Raw genomic sequence first — 14,721 nt, forward strand, 5'->3', positions numbered from 1 at the left:
TCTCGGTACCAACACCTCGAAGTGTGCGAGTTCAGTCACGCGCCCAGCAAAGCACGGCTACCACCTTGGCCGGCAGCCCAGATGTGATGGGAGGCCCAGCGTTGTCGGAACCTGGGGGAGGCTGGCGGCGAGGGCACGTGCACATCTATAGTGATGTCCAGGTGACCGATGGCATTAAGGCCCAGTCCCCCAAGCTAGGACTGCGTCATGAGCAGAGCTGCTGTATTTCTGAAGCAGCCAGTCACAGGCCCCGCCTTCTTTCTGCGGCTCTAGGTTTACGGTGACAAAGATGCGGATGGCTTCTATCGCGGGGAGACCTGTGCCCGGCTCGGCCTCATCCCCTGTAACATGGTCTCTGAGATCCAAGCCGACGACGACGAGATGATGGAACAGCTGCTCAGACAGGGCTTCCTCCCTCTCAGCACACCTGTGGAGAAAATAGGTAATAGACGGCCTCTGCTCTCCCTGAACCTGACACCTGCTCTCTGGTGGTTTGGGACTGAACGTCCACGTCCCCTAAATTCATGTGCTGTGATCCTACCCCCCAAGGTGATGGTTTGGAGGTGGGACCTTTACGAGGCGATGGGGTCAATGTCCTGATGAAAGGGGCCCCCCCTCGCCCCTTCCACCACGTGAGGGCACAGGGAGGAGCCACCATCTAGGCACCAGAAGCAGGTCCTCACTGGACACCCAGTTTTTCAACAGTGTTATATGTACGATCTTTCGTTCTTCCCACGTGCAAGGAACAGCTCCTCGTTCAAAAGGTCTCTCCTTTTTCTGAATCTCGGGAGACAGATCATTTTTATGTCATTCATATGTAAGGTTTTAATGCTGGCAAACATTAGATTCACTTCTAAATCAGACTTCACAGACAAAATTCAGTGGTTCAGAGGATATGCATCATTTTAAGGATAATCACAAAAACTAAATGTTTCAGCCTTTTTCATAGTAACGAACTCATTGTCTCAAGTTAAAGCCCACATCTGACAGCCGAGGTTTCACGTGAATCCTTTGCCCACACGTAGTCCTGACCCTGCCGACCCCCTTTGCGGTTGCTCTCCTTGCCTGAAGGCTCTGTGACCACAGCCCTGGGCGCCTGGAAGCAGTCTGCTAAGAAACGGTCCCTGGATGGACACTACCAAGTGGATTAGCTGTCTCTCTGTTCTAGTCCAGCTTTCTAAATGTGCTTCATCCAGGGGGCCAGCGGAGACATCTCCTTGCCCTTCTGCTACCGGCAAGCGTCACGCTCAAGGCTCAGAGAGTGGAGCTGCCCCCCCAAAACCTGGAGTAGGGCACCATGTCTGCCCCCACCACTCCTAAGCCTCGTGCTCGCGCGCCTGATGAGTACAGTGGGGAGAGAGGAATAAACAGTATACACAGTGGAAAGGAAGAAACTAAACTTCCTCTGTTCACAGACGACATGCAAATCTACTTAGAAAGTCTCAAAGACTCTATAAAAAGGGTTCCTAGAACTAACAAGAGAGTTTAGTGAGGTCTGTGGATGCAAAACCAAATGTCTTCCCATGTGTTAGCAATGAAAGCTGGAAACTCAAAGTGGTATCATCTCCAATAATGACAACACATGAATGACTTGGGCTTAAATTTAACAAAATATGGGCTGGATTTGTATGCTGAAAGCTACAAAACAGTGATGTGATCAATCTCAGAATTCCTAAATAAAACAGAGATGTTATGTTCCTGGATTTACTGTTTTTGTTAAGATGTCAGATGCCCCAAACTGACGTGGAGATGGACGCAGACCTAGAGGAAGTCTGAGCAGGAAGCCGACCCTAAGACCACGTGACTAGGCAGAGGCGCGAGAATCACCACAACCGTCTTTGAAGAACAAAACCTGGTTTTGAGACTTCCTATCACTTAATCCTAAGGGAACAAAGACAGGTGGGATTGGAGAAAGGACCAGCACACAGTCGGGGACAGAATGGCATCCGGACCAACTCTTCTCAGTCAATGGATTTCAACAAGATAAACAGGCAATTCAGGGAAGGCCAGTAACAGCTGCTGACAACCATATGCCAGAAAGGAATCTGAGGCCATCCTCAAACTATATTAAAAAAATTAACTCAAAATGGAACAGTGTCTTTAATATAAAAAGGAAGACTATAAAACTTCTAGAAGAAAACATAGGCGAAAACTCTGTGATGGTCAGACAATGATTTGTTTGATAAGACACTAAAACCATGATGCATAAAAGGAAAAATGACCAGTGTTCGATTTCATCCAAATGAAATACTCCTGAGCTTAGAAAGACACGAAGAGAATGGAAGGAGAAGCACAGGCAGGAATGAAAGTCTGCCAGTAACGCAGCTGCAGAGGGACTTGCATCCGGAACACACAGATAGCCTTCTCCAAGCAACAGGCAGTGGAGCCACCCTGGAACAGGGCAGTCAGGCGGCCGGAGGGGCTCCTTCACCACAGAGGACGTGTGGATGGTAAAGAACCATCCAGAAGACACGTCACCTCATGAGTGAGACACAGATAAAACTGCTGGAAACCCACACACACCCAGCTGGGCAGCTTCTTGGGAAGTTGAACACACAATACTGCCCACAGTCCCAGAGACATGGAAACTTCATGCAGAAAGCCATCCGTGAGTGATGACGGCAGCCTGACTCTCAGGAGTTGCTGATAACGGGCACAGCTCCTGCCGTTTGCCTGGTGACACAGGAAAGCACCGGGGCGTCCGGATGACGGCATGCTACTCACCGGTGAAGACGGCGTGAACGGCTGACAGATTCCACGGCACCAACGGGCTCCGATGCACCGTCTGAAGCAGAGAAGCCAGCCTCTAAATGCTACCTTCTGCGCGAGTCCACTGAAACTGTATTCTGGAAAAGACAAAAGTACTGGGACAGCAGACAACTCACGGGTTGCCGGGGGCCGGAGGGGACAGTGAAGGAGCATGGTGGCACTGGGGGGTGACGGAACTCTCCCCGATTGTCGTGCTGGTTCTGTGACCGTGTGAGCTGATCAGACCTCACAGAAGTGCACATTAGGAGAAGTGCACTTGGTTGTATAAAAGAGAGAACGTGTGTGGTCACTGTCACCTTCCGGAAGTCAGACTTGTCCTGTCCTGTGAAATGAACGCGCTCAGGGCATTGTACTAACCGTCTGGGAAAGTCTGCGTAGTGTCAGGGCGGCCTGCCTGGGCCTGGAAGGTGTGCTGCTTATTCTTTTTAAATTTTCACTGGGGAATATTGGGGAACAGTGTGTTTTTCCAGGACCCATCTGCTCCAACTCAAGTCATTGTTTTCAGTCTAGTTGTGGGGAGCGCAGCTCACTGGCCCCTGTGGGAATCAAACCGGTGACCTTGGTGTTATGAGCTCTACGCTCTAACCACTAAGCCAGCTGGCCGCCCTCTGCTTATTCTAAATTAGGGCAAAACGCCCTGTACACGTGGGCCCAGGCTGAGTGCTGTCGCCAGTGCCTGAGCATGAGACCTGGGAGGGGGTTGTCTGGTCCCAGCGCCCAAGTAGCAAGGGAGGGGCCCGCTGCCTTTGCGGTAACTTCACGATGGCTCTCTCGTCCCATGGTGTGAGCAGAGAGGACCAGGAGGAGTGGCCGGCAGCCGTCGGTGTGCACACGCAGGATGGTGGCCCTGTACGACTACGATCCGAGAGAGAGCTCACCCAACATCGACGTCCAGGTACCGCCGGCCGCCAGCGCTCTGCGGACACGGCCACACCCTGCACCTTGGCCCCGATGCTCCTCACCCCAGGCTTCAGCCACCTGACCCGCCTCTCAGCCTTCTCGGGGACGGCGTGGGGGCTCCAGGGCCAGTAAATGGCCGGCAGATGCTAGGGGCCGCCTGCGGACGTGCTCCGGGCACAGCAGGCACAGCGGCCCAGGGTCCCCATGGTGGTGGCCCAGGCGCGTCACCCTGAAGAGAGGACTAAAAGCCCACGGCCAGGGTGACAGGCCAAGCAGGCAGCCCCCCGTGCTGCAGGCGGGCGGGGAGGTGGGCATCTGTGCCTGTGCCACACCTGCCACACCTGCCAGGGCTCAGCATCCTTGCCCCGGGGACGCTGGGAAGCTGTGCCTTCAGGAATGAAAGATGGGTTTCATCTTTCCCCATGTGGCCCCATGTGTGTACCCATGTGGCCACTTTCTTAGAGCGCAGGGTGGCCCCAGGTGGCGGTGCCCAGTGTCCCTCTGACCTGACAGGCGAGCGGCGCCCGGCCCCCAGAGTCCTGTACCGGCTGGCCCCGCGCAGGACCCGCTGGCCCCGAGACATGCACTTCCTGCCCTTGTGTTCGTTCATTTTTCGAAATAAAAACTGCACTTTTTTGCACCCTCTACTATATTTATCTGCCCGTCTCGAGCCAGGAGCGCAGCCCACAGTGGGCACGTAAATGGACATTTAATAAATGAACAAAGATGTTTACGCTCAGTGAGAGGGGGCCTTTCCACTGGGGACCGTGTGCCTCGGGCTCCAGGTTGGGAAGCTCACGCGGGACCTGGCAGTGGTCTGAGTTCTGGCTGAGACTCAGCGACGGAGCCTTTTAAGGGTTGGCCTTATTTTGATGTGTGGCTACTTCCAAAAGGCTTTGAACAGAGGCTCTCGTTAGCATTGTAGCTTTCTTCCTAATTTACCTGAAAGTTAATACCAAAACAATAAGAAAAAAGGAGAAATGGTTAGAGAAATCATGATTTTTAAGCAAATACAACTACTTGGTGAAGGACAGAACCATTAAGTGTGTTTCATCCGCAGGCTGAACTGACATTTTGCACGGGAGATATTATAACTGTCTTTGGTGAAATCGATGAAGATGGATTTTATTATGTAAGTTTTTGAAACATCAAGAAGCACCCTTTTATTCATTTTGTATGTTTGGTTTTGCTCGTCTGGTCTTTCTTTGGGGTGTATGCCCAGGAGGGTGCTGCTGGGCTACATGGTTGTCCCATGTTTAGTTTTGTTTCCGCGGCGGCCGCACCATTTCACACGCGCACCAAGTGTGCCAGTCTGTCCACATCTTCACCAGCGCTGTTCTCTGTTACTTCCTACATTTTGTTTTTGGCAGGAGCCACCCCACGGGAGGTGAGGTGGTGTCTTGTGGCCGTACATTGCGTTGCCCGGAGGGTCAGACATGGTTGGGCACGTTCTTGTGCGCCTAGTGGCCATGGTGGCCTCTCTGAAGAAATTGCCTATTTGAGTCCTTTGCCCGTTTTCTCTCGAGTTGAGGGAGTCCTTGCACGGCCTGGACATTGCCCCGTGTCAGACCTCCCCTTCCGTAGGCTCCTTGCCCTGTTGACCCTTGGGTGCGTTTTTTATTGGGATGTGGGAGACAGCCTTTCATGCTGTCATCTCTTGACCTATGGACACAGGACTCCCGTGCTGGCTGGGGCTGACTTTGGACTTGGGTCTGCGCACCTGAGGGGCAGGTTAGCATTGGGGGTGGGGAAGAAAGGGCACCGTGGATGTGACTTGCGCAGTCAGGTGTCCAGTGGGCAGCTGGACCTATGACTCATGTGACAGATATGCAAATGAGTAGAAAGGTCTGGAAGGATCTGTACTAGTCTGAAGCAGTCATCTCTGAGGGGGGGTCACCAGAGACTTCATTGTCCCCATATTGTTCAGTGCTCACAGCTAGGGTGGGGTCCTGTGTGAGGTGAGGGGCGGGGCCAGGCAGGCCGCTGGGTGTGGCTGCTGTTGGGCCCCCACCTCGGGGTGCACTCAGTCTCGGCTGCTGTGCTCGAGGGGGCCCTGGCTCCCAGGGCTGAGGACTCTACACGAGCTGGTCCCGGGGAGGGTTCCTAGATATGCCTGGTGCTAAGAATCGCCAAGGCCCCTCGGCTCCCACGGCCCCAGACTGGCCAGCTCAGGGGAGGCCCGGGTCCCTGCGCTCTGAGCAGGGCAGTCTGGAAACCCTGAAGTCCCTTCGATCCGACTGCTTTGGAACCGGAACAAAGCACCACGCATCTCCGCTCCGAGCCGTGTTCGTTTAGCTAAAGCGAGAAGTGGGTTTTTAGAAATACAGAGTAAATCAGTCTCCTGCCTCCTGCCTGTGTTTTTAGGGCGAGCTTAATGGGCAGAAGGGCCTCGTACCCTCCAACTTCCTAGAAGAAGTGCCTGATGACGTTGAAGTCTACCTTTCTGACGCCCCGTCCCACGGCTCACGAGACACGCCGACGCGTTCAAAGGCTAAAAGGGTAAGCAGCCACCCTCAGCGGCTTTAACCCCCCACTCGGCCACCGGCGGCCCCTACAGTGTTCGCGCTATTCTTTTTCTATCTTGGACCGAAAAACACATACCCGGCATTTTTTTCTCTGCCCTTTCATGGGGCCTGTGCCTAAAAATTCGTAATTCTAAACCTTAGTTTATTTCACAAAACGTGACCCTTTCCATTCTAATCAGCCCGCCTTTACTGGTACGCAAAGGGACCCCAGCCCACCTGGTAGACGCACAGTCCAGTCTGGCGGCGAGGGGAGGGGCGTGGCCAGCCCTTAGGTTCCAGGCAGGAGGGCGGTTCGCCCCGCGGAGGGTTCAGGGCTCTTACTAGAGACCAGAGAACCCCTCAGACGTACTGGAGGAGGAGGTTACATTCGCTTAGTGTCTCATTTTTATTTTATTTCATCCAGTTTTATATATTCTATTTTTATATATTTTTTTTTATTTCTTTGCTCATCTGCTTGGAGACAGAAGAAGAGTGTTCATTTCACACCTTAATCAGGCAGTGTACCTTCACGTAAGTGAGCAACCGAAGATACCTATAAAGATACCACCTTAAGCTACCTTAGTGGGCTAATGCGGTAGACTTACGCTCTCTGTGGGGCTGAGAAAAGGAAAAGAAATATGTCTCAAAAAAGCATTGCACCTAAAGAATCAGGACAGCACTTGGTCTGTCGTAAAGCAACTGAGTGTGTGGTGCAATGAGTCGTTTCTTCCAGTCCCGTCCTCTGCAGTGAGGACATCTGAAAGGCCAGCACTGGGGACATATTTCCGACCAGGCTAATTGTGTGTTTACAGTCTCCCAGGTCTACTCGTGCTTCAAGCTGCATGTTGCATTGTCAGCCCCTCCTGGAAAAAGCACAACCCAACCAAAATGTTTACTGTAGTCAATTACTTTGCAAAGCATAACTCGAGGTCAGGCCGAGGAGCGTGACCACGAGGTGACGAGCTGGCTCTGAGCACTGCACGTGCGGGCGTGACAACCGCACGTGTTTTTCTGCAGCAGCCGAGCCTGTCTCACGAGGGCGCTCAGCGTGTCCTCGAAGCACCAGGAGTGTTGTGAGCACAGACGCTGGTGGAGCTGGGCGTGCTGGCCTGCCCGTGCCGTACCAGGTTCTGGAACACGCAGCTCAAACCATCGCATTAGACGCAGTAGCTGGTATCTTCAGGTGGCTTTGGGTGCTTGACAGGTGTTTCCATTAGAGTCGGACCTTGATTTCAAGTCCAGGTCCGAGCCCCTTGCTTCTGTCATTTGCCTGCTGGTAATGAACACTCATGGGGAGTGCAGGTAGGCGGCGGGGGGCACGGCCCCGGGCACTGCTGGGGAGGCATGGCTCTCGTGCCGGGACGGAGACGTGCTCACTGGGGACTGAAGTCCTACCTCAGTCACGGGGGAGTCTTGGTGGCAGCCACTAAGGGCCTTGACGCTTCCTTTGATTGTAATTAAGGTTCATTTTAGTTCTTTTTTTTTTTTTTTTTTCTTTCAACCGGTGTGCCATCTCCAATGTTTCTAAACCAGGAATGCGCTCGACCACAGCAGGGTTCACAGACCCGAGTAGTTTTCAGAGACGACAAAATCCCCTTTAAGAACGTTCGTTCGCTTTTAACATTTCTGATGGGTACTCGGCCAATTTTTCTGTCGACCTAATTTAAAGTCACGTCCCCCACCCTGCTTTGGGTCTGAGTTGACCAAGTCAGTGGTTACCTAGCTTGTCCTGCCAAAGCACTGGCCAGCCCCTCCCCTGAGGACACAGACCTGGCAAAGCCAGACCCTCTTCCTCAGAGGTGCTGGCATGTTAGCACTTGGAAGAAGGAACGACCACCCTTACCTTTCCTGGCGGGCCACGGGCGTGCGGTGTTACCAAGTGGATTGGTGTTGCTGGCGCTCACGCACTCAATAAACTGTCACACTGTACGTCCCAGGTCCCTCCTGAGGGTGCAGGTACAGCAAGGACAGCGCCATCCCCCACAGCCCACCTCCATTCGGGGTCACCTGCGTCACCTATGGGTACTGGTAGTCCTGGGAGAGGCAGGGAAGTCTCCTCGAAAAAGAAAAAGGGGCTGCTTTTCAGAGGCAAGAGACTCCTGCAAAAGCTGGGGGCAGCGAAGTGATTCACGTGCCTCCAACAACTTCCGCATCTGTCGTTGTCTTTAGTTCCAAACTAGGGCTTTCACGACGCAAGGACTTCCTAAAACCCATGTCCCCTGACACAGCAGAGAAGTGTTCTCTCTGCACCATCGCTTTACGCCACCTGCCAGGGCAGGGTGGCTGGCGCTCTTGTTCGGCCTGAGCCGTCCTCGTAATGCCGAGGTCTGTCGACAGGTGGGGTCTCACGAACAAACGGGGGGCCAGTCACTCCTGGCAGCTCACCCCTACCTGTGATTCCAGTCTCTGCATTTGTCATCTGCCCTTAAAAGAATGGTTTCAGCCTCGTCCCTGTGCAAATGCTTCCCTCGTAATGCATAACTCACTCACCTCTGGTCTTGAAATTCCTAGTCGAACGGCCTTGGTGGGATTCTGCCTTATAAATGCACAGTGAGCTGTACGGTCTAATAAAGGCTTCAGTGTCCACGTGTGTGTGTGTTTAGTGTGCTCCATGCTCTCACACAGGGCTCAAACCGACCGGCACACGCTGAGTCTTAAGGTCCTGGTTTGACGTCCTTCACAGCCAGCCAGGCGGTACAGAACGTTTACTTACTCAGACCAGTCGAAACAGACGACAGAAAGTAACCTGGTTTGGGAAATCCCACCCCTCCAGCCTGCCAGAGAGCTAGTAACACTCCTTGCTCTGAGTGTGCGTTTTGTGGCATGTTGGGTTTCTGTTCCTTTCATTACCTGTCAAAATGCCATAACAAATACTCAACAGTGAGTAGCACACAGGAAAAACAGTCCACAAGCATAAGCCCCACCCCACACCCCACACCGAGGTCCGACGGCTCCATAGCCACCGTCACAGGCACTTGAACAAAAGACAGAGTCGCTGGCAGATGTGTTGGATGATGACTATTTTGTAATTCTTGTCCACTTGTAAACTTTTTATTCTTTATACACACTTTCCAGACTGCCTTTCTTTTGTAATTTATGGAAGGTTTATAAATGAATGACGAAGTTTCCCCCACTTGTTTTCAACCACTAGGTTGTAAATTGTACTATAATAGTGTGTGGTAGATCTATTAAAAGGAGATTCCTCGATGTGTGGCTAAGAGCTGTGTGGGTGTGTGCATGTGTACAGTTAGTGTAAAACCTTTTATACAAATAAACTTGTTATTTTGTACAGAGCCACCTGGACTGTCTTTGTTTGAAACCTTTGTCAGAGCAGTGCCTTGACCCCCGCTCCTGTCTGCACAGGACAAGCCTGTGGCCCCGCCCGTTCTGGCAGCACTTTCTTCTAAAACAGTTCTGGCCTGTGTTGTGGGAGTCATTTACAAAATGCTGTTACTGGCATTGCTGGTGACAACCCCTTCGGTGGCCAGAAACCAGGTAATGAGCATTGAGTCAGCATTTCTTGTGCACGAGAAACACTCGTGTGCAAGCAAGACTTCGAAAGTGAATTCAAACCGTATGTGGCGTATCCCTTTGGCACTGACAATTCAAATGGTATGAACAGAGCTAAGCCAATGAAATGCAGCAGACATGAGCCATCTTCTCGAACGTAAGGACTTTTCCTACAGGCCTTAATTATTTTAAAATTTTCTAAATAACAGGGTTTGTTCTAATAAGAGGTAAAACCAGTGTGCTTATGGCAAGATGAAAATATAATTCAAGTGCAAAGCTATGAAACTATCACAGCTGCTCCCTGATGTCATTCACGCTTGGAGAGGTTGTCACCTGCTGCGCTTGCACAGTGAGGAAGTGATGACAGAGACGCTCAGTTGCACGAGGGACCAGAAACTAGACCCGTACGAGCACGGGGGGCGGGGCGGCTGCCAGGGCTCGGGGAGGGCAGATCATAGGCAAAGCGTACAAAGTCTGAGGCATGCAGGATGGACAAATTCTGCAGCGTAAATGTAATGTAAAAGCAAAGCAAAACAAATGCCAGATTACATGGAATGTTTTAAATGGTTTTAAAATTCCTGTTTATGAGAAATTCTGATGTAAGAAATTAAAGTCTACACAACAGCCTGAATATACTTAATGCCACCACACACTTAAAAATGGCTGAAATGGTAAATTTTATGTTACATACACTTTATCATAATAAAAAATAAGCTTAAGACAATTTCTCAAAAAAGAAAAATCATCAGTAGTCGGGACTAATGTTCCTGTAAATTTTTTGAAAACATTTACAAATTTCCCAACAAAACACAAAGCAGTAACGAGCTGGACTCAGCTTTGGTGAATACCACTAAACACGCAAGGAATATACAATGCCAACTATATATAAATTCTTCCAGAAAAGAGAAGTAAAAGGCCCAAACTTAGGAGGTCAGCACTGTCCTAACAGCAAAACCAGACAGCCTTCACAGGAAAGCAGCAGAGCAATAGCGTCACGAACAGAAAGTTTTTAAAAATCCTTCAAATATTAGCAGATTGAAGCCAGCAATAAATATAAAAGAGGACACACAAGGCCCAACCATGGTTCATCCCAGGAATGAAGGTCGGTTTAACATTCTGAAAAAAAAAACATCAGTGTATGTTACTGTATTAACAGACCCAGTGAGCAAAGAGCTGATCATTTCAATAGACGCACAAAAAGCACTGGACAAAACTCAGCGCCTGTTCGGGAACCAGGAAAAGAAAGGAACTCGGCTCCGCCTGGCAGAACTAACCGCCATCACCACCCTTCACGGTGCCGACCGGCCACCGGCCATTCCCTTTCCCTCAGAAACAACCCAGGACGTCCTGGAGCTGGGCTCCGAGCCAGCGCGATAAGGAAAGGAAAGGAAAAGAAACGGTAGACCCTTGGGAAGGGAAGACATGATGTGACTGTGGAAAAGGCTCAGGGATCTGCAGAGCTGTTAGAGCTGATTGTGGGTGTGGCAAGGTGACAAGGTACGAGGTCAGCATGCGACAACCAGCTGTATTTCCACAAGCCAGCAGGAACAATTAGAAACAAAATACAGATCTATCTGACGTAATGAGAAAATGAAAATAGGTAGTTACGTTAGCATCAAAACCACGAAACGGACAAATTGAACAAGACCTGTCTAAGACCTGTTCACTGAAAACATGGTAACTGCTGAGCGATCTAGCTAAATGTTCGTGGTGGGAGACGCAGGCGTGTCTGAGTTTCTCAGAACTCATCCGATTGGATTCATTTACATGTAAATTATACCTGAGTGAAGTCCATGCCAAACAGTAGGAAGCAAAGGCCTGTGAGCGGGCGAGAGGGAGCGAGATGGGTGTTCACAGGCCCCGCTGTCTGCAAAGAGGCGTCTCTACCACCGTCCCAAGCTTGGCCCCGGCGATGGGAAAGGAGTCCATCGTGAGAGAGCGGCAGCGGCCCAGGGCCCGCCCTGTGGGCCATGCCCTCCTGTGGGGCCGTCTCCAGGCCGGGACCAGGAGCACAGGGCCTGCCCTGCCACCCTGAGGCCCGGACAGCCCCTCCTCAGCGCTTTCCTGCTTGCCCGGGACACAGCCGCACACCGGACACAGGCCGGGTGGGCGGGGAGCTCAGGCAGGGACAGGCCAGGCTGGAATGATGCTTTAAGGGGAAGAGAAACAAGTGTAGCTGCAGGGGCCATGGCGCCCAAGAGGCTTTTGGGTTTTCAGATGGAAATAGAACAGCAGGCCCGCAGTCTGCTGGGGACGGACCGGGTGCCGGATAATGAGCGGTGTGGTCCTAGAGCCACGTCCCGGACAGGTGTCCTGTGCAGGGGCCACAGCACTGGACTGGCGATGTGTGGGACATGGCCAGGTCTCAGCGCAACGCCAGCAGGGTTCCGGGCCGCGGCAAGGGGGCCATAGGCCTGCGGGCCTGTAGGCGTGCTGGGGGCCAGATGGGCCTGCAGGCAGCACCCCGACTGTGCGTGAGTCCAGCAGGTGGCAGTGAAGCCTGGGACAGGCAGGCAGGCAGGCGGCCAGCGCCGGCCCAGTGTGACTGTGGGGCTTCAGATGGGATATGGAACAAAGTGCCCCGGGACGGCGTGAGCGAGGCCAGAGCCAGAATCCTCCGGGAGGAATCTGAGGCCCGGTGTCCAGGACGACAGGAGGGAGGGGCCTGGGTGCTGTGCGGGGTCAGCTGTGTGTTGGGCGGGCGGGAGGTGGGGAGGGGGTCTGGAAGTGTCATTGCAGAACCAGGAAGACACCTGCCCCATCTCAGACTCGGAGGACAAGAGGTGTGGGAGACGGGGGCCACTCTAAAGCAGAAGTGTCCAGGGAGGAAGCCAGCGTGCCAAAGCAAGGAGGTAAGGGACCCGTCAAACGAGGGGTCGCTGATGCATGACCTTGGGTTCCAGAAGACACCGATGTGTTGGGTAGAGGGGGTGTCAGGGCAGCCCGAGGAGCATGGGGATAGGTGTGAAATATGAGGGTGCCATGGAGCCCTGCACTGTGGTAAGACCCCTGGGTCCAGGGGCGTGCACAGGGGGTGGGGGGACGCCCGCCCGCATTCAGGCCTCCTGCATAGGGGCCCACACCGCACAGGAGGCCACTTCTTGTCCTCAGGAAGCAGCGGGACGGGGCGGGGGTGCTCACTCTCTGGAAGGGTCCCTCACAGAGCTCTGCTGTCCTTGCCCCACTGTCAGCCATGCTGACGTGCCTTTAACAAGCAGAGCGACGTCCACTAGGGGCGCCATGCGCTGTAGCACCCATCTTCCTTGGGGACCACTTTTTACCGACTCCCCCATGGGCCCCCTCTTACCCAACACCCCCGGGTGCCGTGCGTGGCAGGCCCCCACACCGGGGCCACGGGCCTTGGGTTCAGGACCTGCAGACAGCAAGGTTTTGCCACAAGCACCGCTCCTTCCACTGGGGAGGCTGGGACGTGAACCTAGGTCCTCTGACCAGCTTCTCCCCCCAGAAAGACGTGTGATTAAAACCTAAGCAGAAGAAGACAGATCCCGTGTCAGTCACTTTGTCACTTCATCTACTCGAAGCCACATGCCTGTGCACCTGCATTTGCCAAAGTGCCGGGCCAACTACCTGCCCTGGGTGACAGCTCACCTGGCCTCCCCTTGGTCGCTGTCCTGGGTCTGGCAGGAGCCCAGCAGTCTGGGATGTGTGCCGGGCTCCATCTGGGACCCGCGGCCTAGGCTAAGTGACACAGCCCGTCATGCCCCTCTTGGCTGAACGTGACCTGAACAGGCATTTTGTTCCTTGAGACCAGTCTATGATATGGGGAATGTATGTATCTCGACCACTGCCGCTTTCCCAGAATTACCACAATTACCACCTTGGTGGTTCTGATGACATTACAGCCTTTCAACTTGAAGGGACCATTTACAATGTGCTAAGAACGAGGCTTTAACGACCGAAGTTACTGACTAGCCATGCAGCTGCGTGACTAAAAATCACTGCCCAAATCGCCCAGACTCCGATTCCCCCAGCACTGCGGCCCTTTCCTCCAGTCTGTCTTTTCTGGCATTCTGAAACATCAGTCCTCTGTGTTTCTTCTGATCTTTAGAAATCAAACAGGTTTAGAAACAGCTAATGCCAAGAGCCAGGTTAACAACAGTTAGGAGCTCCAGGAACTGAAAGGAAACAAACGGTTTTCATTCATGATACGTTAGTAAGGCTGGACCTACAAGGCATTTATCCCGCACGACCGAGTACAATACAAGACCAGCTCTGCTTGTGTACCCTCCACAGGTTCCACTTGTTCCTCATGAGTGACGTTTAAGGGAGTTCTCATGACACACAATTACTCGTCAACTTGCAGCCTACTCTGCGAAACGTCCTGGACAGCCCTCCCAGTACATCGCTGTGAATTCATTCCAAGGACCAGCTTCCCAACAGCACCGCCCGCCTGGCCTGCGCCTCCGTATAAGCTCCAAGGCCCAGTCTCAGACCCTTAACACTGCACGCGGAAGTGCTGTCGACATGTCTCCTCGGACATGAACTTCAAAAATGGTGCTAACTCAGCTTTGAGCCCTTTTGACTGAAGTGTATGCTCCCGCAGTTTAAAAAATACATAAATGGAGAAAAATGCGTATGCTGTCAGCAAAAGCAAAAACTACACTGTCATTCAAATAAAGTGACAGTCACTTCAATTTTATTTGATAACAAATAGAATGATTCCCAGCTGAAAAACAAAATAAATAGTAATGTTAATATAGGCTACTGGCCTCTTGTTAACGAGTCTTAAAATGTTTCTTTGGACAGAAATTTAAAACTTTTCAACTAGCTTTTGTTAACCCCCATACCACTTAGCCCCAAAATGAAAAACGGAGCGCACTTCTCCCTGGTCCCTACGCCGTCTATCGGTTCTGTAATGGTGGCTTTTGTCTTTAAAATAGGAGCTATGAGATACCCAAATAAAACCCTAGCTCACGACTGGACCGAGCTTCCCACTTTATGTGTTTTTTCCTTTAAATTCAAAAGAAATACTTCAAACGGTTAATATAGGTTCACAAGTAGGTCTCACTCATGAAAG

General features: G+C 52.2%; 1 protein-coding gene across 5 annotated transcripts in view; it reads left to right on the top strand.

The window, feature by feature from the left end:
* Positions 1–9,462, top strand: part of RIMBP2 (RIMS binding protein 2) — a 120,545-nt gene extending 111,083 nt beyond the window's left edge. For 3 of the 5 annotated variants that reach the window (XM_033098171.1, XM_033098172.1, XM_033098173.1), the window contains 5 exons: positions 274–442; positions 3,561–3,664; positions 4,730–4,801; positions 6,034–6,168; positions 8,111–9,462. In XM_033098171.1, coding sequence (XP_032954062.1) covers positions 274–442; positions 3,561–3,664; positions 4,730–4,801; positions 6,034–6,168; positions 8,111–8,299 — 669 coding nt within the window. In that variant the 3' untranslated portion in view covers positions 8,300–9,462. Of the gene's footprint in view, positions 1–273; positions 443–3,560; positions 3,665–4,729; positions 4,802–6,033; positions 6,169–6,658; positions 7,848–8,110 lie in introns of those variants that run through there. The other 2 variants (XM_033098174.1, XM_033098175.1) reach the window with 2 other exon arrangements.
* The last annotated feature ends 5,259 nt before the right edge of the window (positions 9,463–14,721 follow it).

This window comes from Rhinolophus ferrumequinum, chromosome 25 (genome assembly GCF_004115265.2).
Source record: "Rhinolophus ferrumequinum isolate MPI-CBG mRhiFer1 chromosome 25, mRhiFer1_v1.p, whole genome shotgun sequence".
Classification (NCBI taxonomy): domain Eukaryota; kingdom Metazoa; phylum Chordata; class Mammalia; order Chiroptera; family Rhinolophidae; genus Rhinolophus; species Rhinolophus ferrumequinum.